We start from the raw sequence: 17,276 nt of genomic DNA on the forward strand, positions 1-17,276 counted from the left end.
ATTTTTAGATCTTTTCGTAGGTCTTCATTTCTGACGTACCATGCAGCGTTAACTATCGTCCTTAAAATTTTTGCTTGCTCTATTTCTATTTTGCTTATGCGACTCATTGCTGCCGTCCCCCATAGTGTCCGAAGTTATCTCCCTAGATCAGTATCTCGTTAAGAAACAAGATTATTCCTTCTATAGGTTCCAAAATTGTAAGTTATACGGATATCGTTCTGCTGTTTCTAATTACGCAGACATACAACGAGCCATTTAATCAAATTAAACATTGCGATCAACGTTCCTTCAAAAAACCATGCAATTTATTTAACCAAAGAGAATTAATTCGATCCCAGTATATGACGCGCTATGAAAAAGGTCTCAGCTTTTAAATAATTTATACGATACAAGAATTAAAAATACGAAATACAGTATGATCTTTAAGCTCGACAGTCAGCAGCACTTTGCACAGTAAGAAATTTCACACTTTGGTAGATCGGAGAAATAAAGCGGAGAATAAGTTGAGCCATCGCACGTGCAACGAATACAGTATCGTACACAGGATGGTGGTGGTTCTATTTTTGGTGCTGGACATTGAGGTAGCTCCGGGCAAGGAGGTGGTAAGCAGTCAACGACGTACAGCGCGGGTGGTTTCGGTGGTGGTTCTGGACGCGGTCTGCATATCTAGCAACAAAAGGAAACGCGTTGATCGTTAAAAAATTGTCAAAATTTATTTTAGGAAGCTTCAGGAACAATTCTATCGTATTGAAAGAAGAATGAAAGTTTTGTAAAATATGTAAGAAGGTTAACGTTAAATGCAATCTCGTTAATAAAAATTGTAAGTATTTTAAAACGTACGAAAGGTGGGCACGGACGAGGACAACGACATTTTACAGGTGGGCATTGCTGAGGAGGTGGACAGCCGTATTTCGGACAACAGAACGGCGGAGGCTTGCAATGATAACACGGTGGAGGCAGAGTGCTGGTACGCCTTTTTTCTTCGCGACAAGACATGTTTATCCGGAGGATTTATTTCTACGGAAATCGAAACTGTTTCCTACAGCATCTTTAGATATAAATTGTCCAAAGGGAAATAACAGCTTCGCGTGACTTAGAAATTTATCGACAGCATTGCCTGGCAAATTTTCATCGGATTTGTTTAATACGAGGACAATTTACGCGGATCTGTGTATATTCGCTCCGAATCGATTACCTTTCTTCTGTTTTTCCTTTTTGACGTAACCAAACGGATACGTTCACGCGTGTGTTCGATCGTTTGATTCTTTACTTAAAAGCAAGATGACCAACTACGAAACCTTCTCTTCTTTCTTCTCGACGTTTAAAGTCGCGTTCGCTGCAGAAACTATAAGAATTAGGAAAGAGTTCTATCGATTTATCGTCGGATATAGCGGGCTTGATAGGTAGAATACGCTGCAATTATCCGAGACGAATATAAAAATTCTTCTTTATTATTTTCGAAGTTTTGTGAAAAGTTCCAGTTAAGAGGAACGACCAAGATACAGGCAGATGTAGAAAATCGCTCTCTACGTACATCGAAAGGATAATTTATCAAAAGTATAAACAAATTGGTCTTCCACGAGAATCGAACAATCTCGCGTAACAGGGGGTTACTTTCGGTGGTGGTATCTCTGGTGGTGGACAGCGTATCGATCGCGGATAATAGCAAGGTGAATACTTGAGGCTGTGGAAAAAGATCCGTGATCATAGTATCTTCGTAGAGATTCCTTTTCAAGTTAATATTTCATACCCGTCGCGAGTGTAGGTAACTTGAAAATGAACCGAAGACGTGCCGTTCGTCGGTGGCTGGATATTTGGACACGGTGGACACGTTGAGAAACAGGTTTTTCTAGACTCGCAACGCGATGGGTACCTGGGTGGATATCTGCATAGCGCGTCTTCCAACGTCGTTGACATTTTTCTTTGTCGATCGATTCGCCGCTATTATAGTTACTATACCGAAACAACGAGTTTTAGTTTTATGTTGCACTTGCAGGTCGAACGAGCGTATGAAATAAATCGATAAATTCGAGACAGCGAATAGAGAAAGCGGAGAGATAAAAGTTGTATTAAAATTTTGAAGGTTATTCAGTTCAAATTGAACGTGGTTTCGTAGATGGAATTTTGGTAAAAAGAAGAACAATAACAATTTCTTCTGTTTTTTGTTTAGAGATAAAGATACGACCGTGAACGGGAGTCGTAAATTCCCGTTACGGTTAAACGATCGACGCCACGAACTGATCGATCCCCTTATCTCTGTTACGATAATAGGGGTAGTTGGGTCGAGTTTACACTGTCTTAATACGTATATAATATCGTTTATTGCAGCAGCTTTGTAAAGGTGAACAGTTACACTGATGCGTCGGTACAAGATAAGTAAGAAACCCGTCGCAGACGTTTTGACTACTCTAACGACGAGAAAGAAGTAGTACTTCGATTTAAGGGTAGAACCCGTTACAGACAAAAGAAAGTTGCGATACTGTGTTGGAGGAGAGCTAATGATGGACGCGTTCGCGCACGGGATCATCGGATTTGTTAATGATACTTTTGGTCGGGAAAGCGAGGGTAGTAGACATTGTTTCCGATTGGCTATTAAGACCGTTGATGGATTAGGAAGAGTCTTAGCCGTCCTCGGTAGAAAGTTGGTAGTAGGAAGCAGATGGTAAGAAAAATTAAACTTTCCTGTGTTTTCCCGTAACAAACCATAAACCTTAGGAAACGCTATCGTAAAAGGATTTTTGTTCGATCTGAAAGACTAAAATTTTCTGAGATTTATGGTCGGTCTTTGAGGGTACGCAATAAGGATGTGCGGATATCTGGCTGCCATCCTGACCGCGATGTATGACCTGGTCTAGGTAGAGGGTCGGCCGACGTAACAGAAGGGACAGAAATAGAAGACGGAAGAAGACAGTTTGGTAATCACAACAGATATTATAATAAATCATATCTTTACAGAGGCAGATACATTGTAAAACGAACAAGGATACTTTCACGAAATATACACGCAGTCGTACATTGATCCAGGAATCGATCGGCGACACTATGTACAACACAACCACGGAAGCGTGTACGATGTCCTGTCGAAAGAATTTACAGACATCGCGATTCCACTTTCCTCAAATTTGGCACGCGGTGCACCTGTTCGTATATTATTTCCTTTTTTATTTCTTTTTTCCTTATCCCAGTGTTTCGCTGCCCTCGCATTCGACGATTTAACCAATCACAAATTCACTAGTCTCGGTCGGAGAGAACGACACGCAGGAACCTGACGTTTCTAGTCCTTACTTTCCACCTTATAATAAATTAATCTATCTCGTTTTTACTTTTTTTCAAAGTAAAAGAAAATCCCAACGAATGATCGGCGTACGTCGATACAGAGGGCAAAAGAAAACGTAAAAAAAACAGAGGAGAAGAGAAAACAATAAGTACTTAAGGCGACGATATTATATAACGAATCGATATTGTATACGCGATTCCCTGTAGCTCGTTCTTCGAAGTAACTTCGACGATCCGCAGCTACGTCGATGCAAACGAACATTCGCGATGTCCTCGACATCGGTTCCTTGATTCGCATTAGTTCGCGTTAGTCGAATTATTTGGATTCAGGTGACTCGACTAATTCGAACGAGGGTTTACCAAGTTCATTTCCAAATGAAAAACGATGAAAGGAAATATGAAAATAAAAGAAGAACAAGTTGCGTTTGTATAATATTTAAGTACATGGATCGATCAACGTTCCTTTTCTCTTCCACGCGTGTCTTCTATACGAGTCTCGCGATAAGTACCTGGCGATCGGATCGCGCTCGTGCCAACTCGATAATCGGTCCTCTCCTTTCTTGTTTTTGTTTTATTTCATATTCTTTCGTTCTATTCTTCGTCTTCCTCTTTTGTGTCGATACTCGTTCGTTTTTTACTTTTGTTGCTTTTGATTTACCGGACGGACAAAAGGTGGCTCAAAAGATCAAGCTGAAACCTCGTCGAACGATCGAGAACGATATCGGGCTGCATTGCCCCGTATGACGAGCGTCGATTACGCGTTCCGTTTCATCATGTCGCGGTACAGTCTGTTCAGAATCGGTCGATCTCTCGAGCGAACGAAAATAATACTCGTCGTTTCCTTTAGCCAAACTTAAAATTTGAAATTTCAAACGTCTTTGCGTCCACTTGGGATTTTATTTTATATTTGAATCGGCGCTAATCTTTAAATTCGAAGACCGTGGCGGAATTAAACGCGCGTTAGGACGATAACAATGTCGATAGCTTACGACCGTTGAGTGATAAGCGAAAAAAAAAAAGAAAGAAAAAGAAAAAATAATTTTTAGCATATAATTCATTCCGAACAGACCATATTTTGACGTCATTAAATACAAAGTATTCCTAAACTGTAGAAGCAACGCGATTTGTGCTGAGAAACGCTATCGAACTATTTACAAGGATAACTTACAATGATAACTGAACGAAACCTCGGCAACGAAGAACGTTGTTTCTATTTGCGTTAGGATCATCGCCGGCTCGGTGAACATTTTCTTCTCGTATTCTTACACACATACTTTCACTCGCTCACTTTCTCCTTTTTCTCTCTTCGCCTGTTCAATTTTACTTCCTCTCCCTCGCCCTCTCCGTCTCTCTTATTATCACTCTCTTCTCTTTTAAATAACTACTATTTATATACAATGCACACACGCGATTCGTCGAAACGACGATCGAACACGTACCCTCTTTCTCGTCAACCACGAGAGATCGTTCTAGTTATTGGCCCACCTCGTTTTACCCCTGTTCGATGTAAATCCCTCGCCATGTATGGTGTATGGTTTTTGTAATATCGTGGTCTCTCGGGTATTTACGGCCGAGGAAAATTTCAAAAACGATTCGTCGTATTTGTCTTACACGGGCATTTAGGATTCTCACGATTATAGCGTTCTTAGGATAATTTCAACGAATTGAAAGCGACGTACACATTTCCATCGAATAGTAAGTAGCCAAGTGCCGTTAGATGTAGCGACTCGAGTCGCTGTTTTACACGAGTAAAAGATCTCGTTCTATAAGCAGCAAGACCCGTAAATCTCGCAACTCGAATGTATTTTACGAATCTCGTTATCTGCTATTCTCTTGCTTTATCTTCCCCCCCTCCCCCCAAACGCTACTACTTGAAAGCTTTTGTCAAACTAATTCTTAGGAATTAGTATCTCTAGAACTTTCGTTAGAAGCAACGAACATGGCGAGGGATCGAATCATCGTGGATCAATACACTCGGAGGAACAAAAAGTTGGAACGTAAACCGAAATGGAGACAAGCTTCGAGACGCGATAGTAACCCCGTGTTTATCTTTATATAGGATGTGGAGAGCGTTCACGTGTCTCCGTAATTGTTCAACAACCGACATAACTATATATAACAATCCGTAGTATTATATACTTATTATAAATTCACGTTAGAACGCGACTCCGTATATCCGTACATCGTTGCTCTCGTGTTGGCTCGTGAAACGACTTTCGTGAATATTTTAGCTCTTGCTCTTTTATGTCACTCTAATTTTTCTCTGTGCGGTTTCTTTTCGTTTTGTTACAAGCGGAAGCACCTTTCGTGTACTAGTTGCGTGAATCGTCGTCTAATGGCCTCGCTTACAGACATTCTATGCGAACATTTTACACTTATCGTTATCGTACACCACGTGCTAGAAGATGTTGCAACTTCGTATCTGGCAGAACTTTCAGTTACCCGCGGATATTTGGAACACGTTTGCGTACAATGTCTGTAGCGCCATACGCAGACAAGTTATGCATCGTCGTCGTGATTCTGTAGCAGCGAGAGTACGCGATTTCATAGGATATCATCGACTAAATTTCCTTTTAAGAATTCTTTTGGAAATCTGCGAAACTTGGGATTGTTTCTTGCGTCACAGCTACACAAAATCATAACGATGTTACAAAGCTTGTCCGTATTAAGCTTTTAATTTTAACATGATCGTTGGAATGCTTCGACCCGCTCGTACGTACGATATTAGACAACGATAGCGTGGAACGTAAGTACTGACTCTAGAAATTTGTTAACATCTAATCTTTTCTCTTAAGTACACTAAGTTGTATATGCGTGTGTTTAGGACTCGTCTAGTTAATTCTGCCGGCTAGAGAACGATAGACTCTGCGCTACCCAAGCTCGTAAACGCTTGTTTACGTTCCAGACGGGAAATTCGCGATTCATCGAGCAAAATTTACGACAGCCGCTCGACCCCAACCTCGTCTTTAAGTACTGGCCACACCTCCGTGTATATCACAGTCCGTCATTTTGCTACTCGGTCGCGTCAGTCGTTTTACAACGCCTGGTTATCGAATAACTTAGGGCCACGTACAGAAATTATTAATATTTTTACTTGACTGTAACGCCATATCGCGAATCGAAAGTTGTCCTCGGCTGTCTAAATTATTACCAAATACGTAGACGATGTATATGCATCGTATCTCGAGGTCAAATCCGTCATGAACTTTAAAAATATTCAAAGCCCGGGCCAAATCTAGTATGACATCTTAGTAATTAATAAGTACGTGTCTGTCGATGTTATTCGAGAAACGAAATCTACCGAAAATCCTGACTGGCCCTAAATCGATCACCAGGTGCGATACACGTCGATATATTTCTTTTCTGTCTTTATCTCTACTTATTCTCCTATCTAAAATTTCCCTTGCTCGTAATTAAGAAAACTCGTCAATTCCTGATATTTCGAGCTGGGTAAGTTCGACAGAATTTTTCATTCGCGGCCATCGACCGTGCGAAAAGAAAAATAACTTTTCTGTCGAGTCACGTTCGTCACGTGGACCCGCGGTCGGACTAACTGTAAGCTACTAGCATCGTGTTTTCACGTTATATTTCTCGTAACTTTTACGTTATATATGTTTTTTTGTTTTTTTCTTTTTTCTCTTTTACTGTTATTTTCGACGAAACATCAGATTGGTGCAGCATAATCTTGGGTGCGTGGAAATTTCGCTTCATCATGCATAACGACGGTAACCGTATTCAGTCTAAACTACTCAAGATTATTGTACACCTCGTTTTATTAAGTACTTTCGTGATAGACATTTAAGTTATCGATACCAGCGACATAATCTAGCTTCCTTCACGAATAAGGTGCGATGACATCTAAAAACAGTATCGTGCGATCCGGGTCGATCGATCGACCCGAATCTCTTATTTAAATAAATCCACGTTCACTTCACCAACGCGATTGAACGCGTGGTCCCAAAAGACGCAATTTTAATTTACCTCCTTTCCCCTGTCTCTTCTCTTTCGTATCCAAATTCGAGGTTATCGAGGCTATGTGTGCGTAATCTACTAATGTCTAAAAAACATCGTTTTTTTTTTTTTTTTTCTTACGGGTACGTGTTTTGTGCTGATTTGCTGTTTATCGTCATTGCTACTAAACATATCTCTTCGAGATCGATACGTATATCCTCCGTCCTCCGCTCCTCCCCGTTTCCTCGAGGTTTACATCGCACGATGCTTGGACCGTGTCGCCCGACCGGAAACTTCATTCGAGAAAACTTTGCGATTTCATCGACGTTCGATGCGTTTCACGTGTAATACTTCCGATCGTGCGAGAGGTCGAAGCGCGAACGGACGTGGAGTCGTCACTATGTGTTCGAGCGGAAGTACTTGACCACGCTATTGATGAACTCCTGGCGCTACAATTGCACCTGGAACGCTTGAGTCGCGTTTGGCATTATGAAGGGGTTCGTCGTGCTCGATTGTCGCAGGTTTCTCGCCGCGATCTCGGCCCATTCCGCGTCGAACGGATCCGAAGGACCGGACCTGGTGGCCTGTCCCATCGCGGCCGAACCGAGCGACAGGGCTCTCGCGTGCAGCGGTGGCGCTCGTCGAGGACTCGTTTGTCCTTGAGAAGGAGATTGCACTGAGGATGGCACCGAGCTGGTTATACTGCCTAACCATTGCTCTGGTTTTGGCAACGCGGCTGTCGTTGAAACAGGTTGCACCTGCAACGATAAGAGAACATTGTGAAATTCTGTTATTTGCTGACTCCAACTTGGAAATTCTATAACGATTCTACAGTAACCTAGCGACAATTATCCATACACTCGAGAATCTAATTCGCATCGTCAGCATTTCTATATCCTTGACACAAACTGTTCGAAAGGTAGAGAAACAAGGTACAAAAAGGTATTGCTACAAAGTACAAATCCGTGTCCCTTGATAATTTAAAATTGCTCACCGCTGATGTGGAAATGGTATTATTAGGTACTGAGCTTTGGTTAATCTGGCTAGTATCGTTAATAATACTGCCAGACAAAGCCGGAGATACGGATGCCACGCTGGTGGTCGGTGAATTTGTCTTCGAAATCATCACTGAAGTCGCGGGAATCGGCGATCTATTCACAGCTGGCGTGGACGCGTTCCCCAAGGAAGACGTAGACGTCGTGCTAAAAGCTGGACTGGCCGACGGTGGTGTTCCAAAGACACCAACGGTGGTGGTGGGTGCGGGAGTGCTCATAATTATCGGTGTGGGCGCGTTGGTTCTTGGAAGGATAGGACTGAGATTACTGGTTTTGTTCAGGATGGGCGTAAGCCTGTGATTCGAAGCCAAAACAGGCGATGGAGCTTCCTGCCAGCTGGGTCCGACATGGTTCAGATTACTGAGATCGTCGTTTTTGTCGTTATTGTTGTTGTTGTTGTTGTTGTTCAGACTCGGACCGTTTTGCAGTTTTAATTCGTCTAAGGAGTTACTGCTCGTCACTGTAAGACGACGATAACGTTTCGTGATGTGATAAAATACAGACTTATTTTTCTAAGTAATAAATAACGTAAAAAGAGAGAAAGAAAGAGAAACGATCGATCGAATTTTTTTATCAACGCTAGAAAATTAGAAATTTTTATTTTACTGAAAGTCCCGTTAGTGAAAAATTTTACCGTAAGCGATATGCTCGATTTTATCAAATAATCGCTATTATACGATAAAAAAAGCAAATTCGCAATATACCTAATGGAGTATTATTAATCGTAGTGCTAGTGAAGAGCTGCTTAGCAACAGTGCTCGTACTGCTCTGCGTAGGGATTGGTCCAAAGTCATCGCTGCTCGAGAGAAGCGAAAGCCCTTGTGAAAGTTGCTGACACATCGCTGAAACGCTGTCCTGGCCCGCAGGCGATATTTCAGGTATTGGACTAACTGTAAAAATAAGAACAGAATTTTAATACATCGAACACTCTAGATAATAAACATTGCTAACATACTATAATTTGGTGCTTCGAACTGGTGCTTGAAACTACAGAACGCATGCTGCAGACACGTGAACACGTGTTAAGCGTCCAACAGTGATATACAAGATGTTAACAAACGGATAGTTCGGACAATTACAGATTTGCAATATTTCATGAACTGTGAGCGAACCGAACGGAGAATTATAAAAGAAGATAATTTCGTGAGCTGTGCAACATACAAACGGAATCGTGACTTATCAAAAATAATTTTCTTTCGAGAAAGTACGAGCGTGAAAATGCAATTTATTTAAAAAAAAAAAAAAATTATCTATCTACGAATGTTTAATATCTAATATTTTCTTTATCTATTTCGTAAAATAGTACAAACGTGTAAATGCCGAGTCATCCTATTTTTATATCGTGTGTAAAAACGAACTACGATTTCAGAAAACAAAATTAAATGCAAGGAGGTACTTCTTAAAACGGAGACATTTAGAAAACTACAGGATCGTCGCTTTGAATTCTCTTCTCGTTTCGTCTACTCGTTCGACTCGTTGAACTATGAATAACATATCCTATAGGTACACTGGTATATTTGAACACAGGGGAGAAAACGAGCACCATTCAAGAACATCAAAGGAGGATCAGGCAATATGGACAATTAGCAGAACATTAGGGAATAATGACCTTCGTCATATCCTTCGAATTCTATTGCAAAAATGAAGAAGTATATTATTCGATGTCGGGAATGGCTTAAATATGTTAATATATATGCAGCACATGGAAGAAAACGATTTGATGGAACATTTTGATGATTGAACCAAAGATCCTACGAATATCTTAAAATAATCTTGTAGTTAACATATAATTACAAGATTTTATCTGTACTAGATATATTTTATTGGAATATTATTCGACATATTTATTATTCAATTTACGATGAATCCGCGGATTTCATAAACATTTCGCGATACTTTGAGATCTCCGATCTGTCTTTTATACATCGTAATCCTCTTTTTGAGCGCCAGCTTATCGAATATACTATATCACGGTATTCACACGTTGCACGTGAATATAATATATATCTACGTATGTATGGTGCTATATATACGTCGTGTATATTTGTTATATATTCAAAAATACACGACTCTATCGGACAAGATCGTCGTACGTATCTGCGTGATCGCTTCTCTACTGGAAATTATATCAAAAAGCTTACCTGGTGGCTTCAAAGGTACAATGTGAGAGATAGCAGATGGCATCCGTGACAAATCCGTCGGTTCCAGACTGTGGCTACGTGTGCGCTCAAGATTACTAGGAAGATCGTTGATCCGTAAACTAAGCTGTCTTTTGAATGGCGATGCTTGGTTCAGTTGCGTAAAACCGCGGAAGGAACCTTGTCGTTCGAGCATCGAGGGAGTAGCGTGCGGTCTCTCGATCGCGAAAGGGTTGTAGACTTGTTTTATGGGAGGTACATCTGCGATGGAACGAATGATCGTTAGAAACGTATTATACTCGTCTTATTTCCATAACATTTTTCTCGCGTGAAGATCGTTTACGATTTCGTTTAATTTTCGGTATTGTGCGATTACATCGAGTTGATCAATGAAATTATATTTTACTTGTAGAAATATCGTTAGGAACAACGCACGACCTCTTCCTTGAAAATTACGAAGAAAATACGTAGAAGACAAGTGACTGACCTACGGCGCGCTCGCGCGAGTCCTGCAATCGTTCGGTTAAGGATGGCTGCCTGAAACTGCCACTCCTCGTGAAGGTTGAAGTTTTTGAATCGAACGTCATCGTGACGCCGCATTCCTTGTCCCTCCGTTGCTTTCTTTCCAGGCACGCGGCAAAAGCGCAACCCACTGCATGACTCAAACGCTCTCCCTGTAAGAACACGGTGAATAATAAGCGTTGACTCGTAATCGGCGAAACTCGTACGATGATATTACTTTCCTTTGTAATTTCCTAAAAGATATTTTTCAAACGAACGTGGTTGAAATTATTCTTTTTTCGATTTTATAACGCGTTAGCTTGCAATTTCAAAATGTTTTACATTTGGAAAAATCATGTATTTAACGTAACCGAGACGTAACCAGAAGGAAAGTTAACGAAACTTCCTACGAAACGCGTCAGCGACACGTACCGACTCTTTCAACGCCAGAAACCCGTGGCACATCCAGCGTCTGGTCGTGCCGTCTCTACAAATGTAGCTGAATCCTTTCTCGTGATTTCGATCCGGAGCACAAAAGGAAACTTTCTCTATCGTCTGGTCGACGATCAGTCCTTTTGTCTCGTCTTCGACGACCCGCAAACCGTCCCCTGATACGTGTAGCACTGCGCGTACCGGTCGCCGCCTCGAGTTCTGCAAGAATTTTATTATGCAAAGAATCGTTTTAATCGTCTTTAATTCAAAGTAGTTTCTTTATACAGAAGATATTGCAATTTTATTAAAAGATTTTGCGTTACGTACCCTAAGTACTTTTAGAGCTTCCTCGCATACTTGCATACCCCTTGACTCGAACACCTCCACACATCCCAGGTACTGTATCATCAAAATCGATTGGATCAATTGATACGTACGAAGAGAGTGACGTTTGACGGATAAAGGGTGATTTGCAAAAATATAATAGAAATCAGAGCTAAACTATAGCTGCACAACTTTTATATTGAAATTCAAAGACGCTTTAATACGATAGAAAAAGCGACATAAATATTAAATGACAAACGAATGAACATTTCGAAAATGTAGAGGCGGTCTATCGAAATCGATGAAACTAAACGTCATCGAGGGAAAGTATAATGGAACACTTGTTATTCGAGTATCGATTATCTGGATACGTGCCAATTTTACGGCTGTTGGCTGCCCGATTTTCCATTAAGTTTTCGTGCATCCGCTGCTCGAAAGCATTTTCTTTCAGACGGTCAAATTTGTAATCCATGTTACACGTACGTAAGTTTGGCGGAGTAAATGTCGAGTCTAGTCAGTAGATCCGTTAATAAAGCAAAATACGCGACTTTGTCTAATATTAAAAATACTTTTTGCAATAAAAGGTGTCCATTTAAGATGAAATTACGATAATAAATCGTCGACTGTAATACCTTAACGTGGAAAGCGCAGGTAGCCGAACGGACAGCCGTTTCGTCTGCCTGCCACTGATGAGGTTTACTCGATTCCGGCACGTGTGGATCTTTCCGCCGCCGAAAGCTATCGCGGAAACTTCGTCGAAGTCGGTCCATTCTTTTTCCCGGTGACCTCTCGCGTTTCTGCAATAATACAAAAAAAAAAAGGACAATTAATATTCTGTAATCGACCAAAGACCGATTAACGAGATAAAAACTAAACAGAAATTCGTTGTACCTTCTCGACTATTTCTTCCACTTTCCCCACGACATACCAAAAGAGACCCAAAAAATACACGCGACACAATCGCACGAGCAAACAGAAAATAAAAGAGAAAACACGAGTAAAAGCTTGAAAATGTGTCGCAGGAAAAGCAAGATCCAGGTTGCGAAACATTTCTAGGATATATCTCAGCAACAGCCATTTTTTGTGACCAATTTTCTACCGATATTTCCCAATTGAACGTGGACTATTCCTTTTGTTTACTCCGACAAGCAGAGAGAAAGAGACAGAGACAGTCCACGATTCCTCCCAAGATACGCTCGACAAACATCTAAAAGATCTAGGAATCAAATCGGTTGAGGAAGAAGTTGGACGGTTTTCTCCATATCTAACCGCCTAGATGCATTCTCCAACCGTCGCATCTTAGACTTTTAATATCGCGCATCCCCTGCATCGACCATTGGCGTTTCTGGAGATCCGCGAATATTCCCAGAGGTCGAGCACTTTGCTTCGTTTGCCCGATGAGTCGCGTAACAGTGGGCCTTGAGAAAAATAGAAGGCAGCCAGTGTCTGGCAACGGCGGCGAACAGAGTCCAAGTCGTACAATGGCCTGTGATCGAATCTTCGCCTCGGTTCCCAACGAATCTTTTATATCAGAACCCTCGACGAACTCTCCCCTAGTACGGAGCCGCGAATTTACCCTCCTAAATCGACACCCCTAAGAACCGGCCAACGGACCAAGGATCGACATAGGTTGAGAAAATCTCTCCGTTTCGTTTCCCTCTTTTCGATTCCTCCGTTTCTTTTCCTTTTACAACCCGCTTTAGATCTCTCCGTCGCCAGGATAAACAAAAGTTGTTCGTGCAAATCGAGCGTCAATTATTCTTTAAAAGGATAAGGTGTCTTAACTTAATTATCCTTTCAGTGCAAGATGAAGAGTATGTTTTACCGCTAAAAAGGTACATACTTTTGTCACAGTGGAAAAAAGAACTTCTTCGAGAAGCTATTCGAAATTTGATCGTTTTCTATCGAAAGGACTACTATATACTCCGTAGATTATTTAAATAATTTTTTCTGTAAATGGTATTCTCCAAGAAAATGTGGCAAATAGCTTATTTGTGCTACGTACATGTAGTAAACTATCATGTAGCTGAATACAGTTGAACGATTCGAGTTCCCACGACAGAGCAATATGAAAATAGATGGAATTTTTTGAAATAAGTAGAAGAACATCAACATAGTTTAACGATAAGACGTCTGCACGGTATTGTGTGTCTTGGTTAGACGTTCCCACCGAGTTTGTGTGCTTACCCACCGTGTGAAAGAAATTTTCGATAAGCGATACATATGCGCATTCTTATTTTATCGACGAATCGACCGATACGATACGAAACAGACGTATATCGCGTACAAGTAAATAGAGGCACTTACTCGTTTAATTCGATTATTTCGTTGAACTTAATTTTCCTCGGAATCGCTTACCAACGAAAGCACTTTGTCGGAACTCTATTCCGACGTTTCTATATATAAACGTATTACTCTTGTAATACAATCTGTGCTTTTAGCAAAGAAATCGAGCAGCCACTGTTCTATCGTCGGAGAGAAACGTTTTTTGTTCTCTTCGTTAAATATTAGATTGTCCGAAAAGTGTCTTTCTTTTACAACGATGCGTCTTTATGCAAACACGAAACCTGATCCGTCGAACGTTGTGATCTTTATTTTTGTTAAGGTTATTTGATGTATGTGGATACAAAGAAACGCGTGGACAAATTGTAAGATAAGTACAAAGTGTGGAATACAATGCGAGCTGGTCCAGATCCGCACGCTAGCAGTGTTACCCTAAGACCGAAAAAACCCTGAAGCCAACGTTGCATATGTACCGCTTATGGTTTGTCTTCGACGCAAACTTTTGTCTATGCGCTGTCGATGGCTTCGTTGCTTGAGAAAACTGAAGACCAGATGTAGAGTTTTCTTAGAAGTGGCGACCACTTTAACAATTTTGATAGAATAAAATGGGTCATACGTTATTCGATAAAGTAACATAAAACGGAAAATGTGCATCCATTATTTTCTTATAAAAGGAAAGAAACTTTTCGGACCACCTAATAGTATTACGACATAAACGATGGTTAGCTGCTTACTATTACGAGTTACGTAAAAGTCTAACAAATTTTGGAAGTGGTAATACTAATCGATAAGACGTATCACAAGATCGAGCAAAGAAAGGAAATGTTAGAAACATTTATCGCTTTACATGCTCGTATCGTTTACTTTCGTTCGTATTTCGGTCGTGCGATGTTATTCGTCGAGCTCAATTTTTGTCGTTGATAGACCAAATGTAGAAAGGACGTTAGCTTCTCGATAAGGATAACGCAATGATGTTATCTGGCGTTAAAAATACGGAAACGCGTTAACTCGATGTTACACAATCCATGTGAACCAGATAACGTGTATCAACGAGATCATCGGAGAATCATCCTCGTTGCTATATCGTAAATACCTCGTTCTCGACTGTGAATACGACACGGGGCACGAGGATTTCCAAGCGAACGGCTTCGCTTTTTAATTTCACCTTTTCACAGTGTCGCCGTTTATCCGACCAATCGAACAGAAAAAGTATTAGCCCCAAGTGATATCGCTGCTCGGGATCGATGGTTCCTCAAGTTGAGAACGGTGGCGGAGAATGATTGGGAATGTAGGGAGAAAATTAACTTGTGCCGTCAATGAATTTGACGTAATCGTTATTAGTAATCGACGTAATAAAATCATCTTCGAATTATTCGTTAAACGTTCAATTTCTAGAATTTTATCGAAGTTTATTTGTATTACCATGAACTGTTGGGATATTTATCCCCTGTTCGTATAAATATCGCGCCGTTACGAATCTATTTTTCTTTTTACAAAAACCAAACGCTCTTCGCTTTTCAAAAAGATTTTATCGGTCGAAATATATTATATGTATATTACACGTTGCTTTAGCCAAGACGTTCTGTCCAAGGCTTATAAGGCTTTAAATTTCATGCACGTGGAATTCGAAGCTCCCATGATCTATGAACGTTGATAAGCGATTTCCTACTGACATCTAATCTATCTATCTTTTAGAAAATTGTCCAAGCAAGAGGACAAATTATAATCGACAGGAAGATAATACAAAGGATAGGACAAACAGAATTTTATTGTATAGATTCGATCTATGAAATATATTCGGATTCGAGAACGGAAACTTAAAAACAAATGTAAAAAATTATACGTAATTTGTTCTATTTTGGATGAGAAATGAAATAAAATTGTTGTTTCTCGACGATGAAACTTCCATCCATGATATTACGACAACATTTATTCGTTCGCAAGTCCAGAACGAGATATTTGATCGCATCTCGTGCATGGTTTGCAGAAACGCGTTCCACGACCAAGCAAATATTGTCACGTACTTGCAACGATCCTTACTCTCGACGATAGATCCCTGTTCGTGCAACAATAACGAAGCTCTCGCAGCTGTAACCACTGCGCACCATGATGAACCAGTTCATGGACCGCTATGAAAATAATCGAACCGCGTGGCAACCAAACTCGAGGACGCTTTTTTCCATATGGAGATGGCGATCACGCACGAGGACCGAACTAATGGTTAAAACGTGCGAAAGCGAGCACTCTTGATCCAATCCGATTACTCAGGCTGTTTGCTTAGCCTGCTAATAGGCTTACGAGAGAGTTGGAATCGCAACGGGCCAAGTGAATCGTCGCGATGAGATTCGATTCATGCAAGACGACGTCCACGTGCTGGTCCCTCAACTCCAAACAGATAATCGTTTCGAGGAGAATCGATAAGTGGTCACGCGACATCGTATTATGTCGTTCACGTGACGGGAAGGCGATGAATTTTACTGGCATCATTTTCAATGTGAATTTTTTCCTTGGTTTGATTACTTAGCAGGAGAAGATAATATCGCTGGACGTGACCACGATGTCGCAAAATGGATAAATAGCTTCCCTATTCTTTCCTATTGAATTTATCGAACTTCGAAGTTCTATAAATTTGCACCTCTTCAGAGAATACGTTTAATCTTGATTTAATTGCACGGACAAAGCTTCGACGCGTATACGGCAGACATCGTATAACGACGTAATTAACGGGAAATAAAATATAAATATTCTTGATAAAATATAAATAAATTCATACGTAAGTTGCACGAATTGGTTGACGCGAAACTTATTTAAAACTGCCGTGTGTCTACGATGGTTGGATTCGTCGATTAAATTACGCTCGTTCACTGATTCGCTAATAAAAAATCATCAACGCCATCGTTTCGAGATCAATGAATTCTAAATGAAGTTATACGCGTGAATATCGTGCTCTCGATCATTTAATCTCTGTATACGCGTGTCAAGTCTGCTAGGTGTTACATTCTAATTTGTTTGCCGTTGAATTTATCAAAATGTCAATTACAGAATGTTTTCAGAGAGAAATTTAGAGTCAACTGAATCAACTAACGAAACGACGACTGGACAAAAATAGGTTCCCGAATCAGATCGACGATGACTAAGAAAATAAAAAAAGGATACATCGTGTGAATCAGTGAGCGGGATCATCTGGCGCATTTTCTTCGACGTCTTCAACGATACTTTACAACTTTCTTTTTCTCGAGCTTTGCCCGTGAGTTGGGCGATGAGTAACGTCTCGCCCATCCGGAAGTCGTCAGAAGGTTGCAACGAAATTCTCCTA

General features: G+C 40.7%; 2 protein-coding genes across 7 annotated transcripts in view; both read right to left on the reverse strand.

Annotated features, from left to right (window-relative positions):
• Window positions 1–27: 27 nt before the first annotated feature.
• Window positions 28–5,214, reverse strand: LOC139987615 (uncharacterized). The gene is made up of 2 exons (XM_072004067.1): window positions 841–5,214; window positions 28–666 (listed from the first exon to the last, which is right to left on the reverse strand). The coding sequence occupies exons 1-2, from the start codon at window positions 994–996 to the stop codon at window positions 436–438; spliced, it is 387 nt and encodes a 128-aa protein (XP_071860168.1). The 5' UTR covers window positions 997–5,214; the 3' UTR covers window positions 28–435.
• A 318-nt stretch (window positions 5,215–5,532) lies between these two features.
• The window catches only part of Numb (NUMB endocytic adaptor protein), a 70,845-nt gene continuing 59,101 nt past the window's right edge, over window positions 5,533–17,276 (reverse strand). For 4 of the 6 annotated variants that reach the window (XM_072004055.1, XM_072004056.1, XM_072004052.1 and 1 more), the window contains 9 exons: window positions 12,310–12,474; window positions 11,681–11,752; window positions 11,354–11,572; window positions 10,908–11,094; window positions 10,424–10,681; window positions 9,892–9,912; window positions 8,987–9,172; window positions 8,222–8,742; window positions 5,533–7,985 (listed from right to left, as the gene is read on the reverse strand). In XM_072004055.1, the coding sequence (XP_071860156.1) occupies window positions 7,677–7,985; window positions 8,222–8,742; window positions 8,987–9,172; window positions 9,892–9,912; window positions 10,424–10,681; window positions 10,908–11,094; window positions 11,354–11,572; window positions 11,681–11,752; window positions 12,310–12,447 (1,911 nt within the window). In that variant the 5' untranslated portion in view covers window positions 12,448–12,474 and the 3' untranslated portion in view covers window positions 5,533–7,676. The remainder of the gene's footprint in view (window positions 7,986–8,221; window positions 8,743–8,986; window positions 9,173–9,891; window positions 9,913–10,423; window positions 10,682–10,907; window positions 11,095–11,353; window positions 11,573–11,680; window positions 11,753–12,309; window positions 12,475–17,276) is intronic. The other 2 variants (XM_072004054.1, XM_072004057.1) reach the window with 2 other exon arrangements.

This window comes from Bombus fervidus, chromosome 5, assembly GCF_041682495.2.
Source record: "Bombus fervidus isolate BK054 chromosome 5, iyBomFerv1, whole genome shotgun sequence".
In the NCBI taxonomy this organism is placed as follows: domain Eukaryota; kingdom Metazoa; phylum Arthropoda; class Insecta; order Hymenoptera; family Apidae; genus Bombus; species Bombus fervidus.

Excerpts from the sequence above, each read along its gene's own strand:
- LOC139987615 (XM_072004067.1), bottom strand. The coding sequence starts at position 996 with ATGTCTTGTCGCGAAGAAAAAAGGCGTACCAGCACTCTGCCTCCACCG. Across the intron at positions 667-840 it reads CTCGTCCGTGCCCACCTTTC|ATATGCAGACCGCGTCCAGA; the intron begins GTACGTTTTAAA and ends TTTTGTTGCTAG.